At 46.7% G+C, this 2,500-nt stretch overlaps 2 protein-coding genes across 2 annotated transcripts in view; one reads left to right on the top strand and one right to left on the bottom strand.

Annotated features, from left to right (window-relative positions):
- Positions 1–2,500, top strand: part of LOC121700216 — a 1,725,899-nt gene that overhangs the window by 1,508,019 nt on the left and 215,380 nt on the right.
- Positions 50–2,500, bottom strand: part of baiap2l2a (BAR/IMD domain containing adaptor protein 2 like 2a) — a 15,665-nt gene continuing 13,214 nt past the window's right edge. Inside the window, exons 13-14 of the mRNA XM_042083107.1 lie at positions 886–926; positions 50–401 (exon numbers count right to left, since the gene is read on the bottom strand). Coding sequence (XP_041939041.1) covers positions 314–401; positions 886–926 — 129 coding nt within the window. The 3' untranslated portion in view covers positions 50–313. The remainder of the gene's footprint in view (positions 402–885; positions 927–2,500) is intronic.

Below are 2,500 nucleotides of genomic sequence, written 5' to 3'. Positions count from 1 at the left end.
TAAACACACACACACACACACACACACACACACACACACACACACACACACACACACACATACACAAGCACACACGGACACACACACACGGGCACAAACACATACACACACTTTCGTCATAGCACGTCTCTGTCATAGCATGGACATAGTCATTCAGACACATGAGATATTCACAATTTCTCTCTTTCTCTATCTCTCTCTCTCTCTGTCACACACACACACACACACGCATAAACAATCTGTCTGTAATAATGGATCATAATAATGGATCAGAAAATCCGGGGAGCAGATTTGTCGTTGGTCACCGTGGCGATCAGATAATCCTGCCCGGGGCCCGAGGACCAGATCTATCGTTGGTCACCGTGGGTTTCAGTTTCACCGTAGCAAAGGGGTTTGTACCTCTGAGAACACAGAGAAACACACACACACACACACACACACAAACACACATATGAATAGGTCAGTGTAGAAGTCACCCAGGTCAGGGGCTGCTGGTAGTTGGGAGGAGTTAAGGCCTGAAGCGTGACATACTGTCAGTTCCATACAACAGTCCTTAGTCCTTTCAGCCGGACTAAGAAATAGACTTACAGAGGGAGGAGAAAGAAGAGAGGGAAGAGGGAAGAGTGAGAGAGAGAAGAGAGAATGAGAAGAGAGATGGAACATAGAGAGAGGAGAGAGAGAGAGAGAGAAGACAGAGAGAGAAGAGAGATGGAACATAAAGAGAGGAGAGAGAGAGAAAGAAGACAGAGAGAGAAGACAGAGAGAGAAGAGAGAGGGAAGAGAGAGACAAGACAGGGAAGAGAACAGTGAAAGAGAAAAGAGAGAGAGGATTGGAGAGAGGAGTGAAAGAGAGAGAGAGAGAGAGAGAGAAGAGAGTAGACTCACCGTGGAAAGAGTGCTGGCTTTATCCCATAGTCCTCTGATCTCTGCAGAGAGAAGTGTAACTATTAACAATGATTGTCACATACACACACACACACACACACACACACACACACACACACACACACACACACACACACACACACACACACACACACAGCTATTTGTACATGAACACACATGCAAATGCATGTACAAAAGAGAGAGAGAGAAATAAATGACACATACACTAAAGCATGCATTTATCCAACCTGTAGATAGTGATACATGTACTGTATGCATATATATGCACACTTTTCCCAGAAACACACACACACACTAAAACGCTAGCACATTCACACACACACACACTCACACTTCATTCCAGCTCTGGTATGTCAAGGTGTGTTTCTGTTCTGCTTTTTTGTTCAAAGATATACTGAGGCGCTGAGTGTAGTCAGCGTTTGAGTGTGTGAATATGATTGTGTGAATGTGCGAGCGTTTTAGTGTGTGTGTGTGTGTGTGTGTGTGTAAGTGTGTAAATGTGCGAGCGTTTTAGTGTGTGTGTTTGTGTGTGTGTGTGTGTGTGTGTGAATGTGTGAGTGTGTTAGTGTGTGAATATGTGAGTGTGTTAGTGTGTGAATGTGAGTGTGTTTATTTTTTCATGAGCTGGGCAAACCAAACACTCCGAGAAACACCTCTAAGAGAGTCTGTTTTATATGGAGATCGATGAGAAGAAAATGGATTGGTAGGTGGTCTACTGAGAGCACACACACACACACAAACACACACACACACACACATGCAAACACACACACACGCTTCTACTTCTGCCAGGGCCTCACCCCTCCGTGAGGGCTTCAGCATCTCGAGCTGCCCCCTTGTAGCCACCAGAAGGAGGGGTGTGGGGTCATGGAGAAAAGCACTTTACCACAGTGCCCCTGCTGGTCGGAGGATGAATACCACTTCACACTCAATATTACATCAATACTCTATCAGAACTCTATGGCTAGGATTGTGCCGCAAGTCTGCACCGCAATACTCAAATCTAATTTGTGTGTGTGTGTGTGGTGTGTGTGTGTGTGGCTATTGACATTGTTTTTATTAAACAACAAACATACACGCACACAGCAGGCAGCTAGCCTGACTACCTTCACACACGCACACAGCACGCAGCTAGCCTGGCTAACTTCACACACGCACACAGCACGCAGCTAGCCTGGCTAACTTCATACAAGCACAGAGCACGCAGCTAGCCTGGCTAACTTCACACACGCACACAGCACGCAGCTAGCCTGGCTAACTTCACACACGCACACAGCACGCAGCTAGCCTGGCTAACTTCACACACGCACACAGCACACAGCTAGCCTGGCTAACTTCTTAGCTCTTTTCCATTTCCACCGAGTGATGCTATAACCAAAGTCCTTTTAGACAGGTCTCTCCACTCGGCGGCCATACTGCAACGCACTTTGGGCACTAATCGGGCATCTATTTCAGGCAGAACTGCGCACTGCGCAAGGATTCACGACACCAACCTTGCTCCAGCGGCGAGATCACAACACACGATTGGCACAATGTATTTACATGTCGACTTTTGGCTGCGGGATATGTGTAGACAACTGCCGTATTGGCATTA

The sequence above is a fragment of the Alosa sapidissima genome, chromosome 24, assembly GCF_018492685.1.
Source record: "Alosa sapidissima isolate fAloSap1 chromosome 24, fAloSap1.pri, whole genome shotgun sequence".
Taxonomy (NCBI): Eukaryota; Metazoa; Chordata; class Actinopteri; order Clupeiformes; family Clupeidae; genus Alosa; species Alosa sapidissima.
This window is presented reverse-complemented; position numbering and strand designations above follow the sequence as displayed.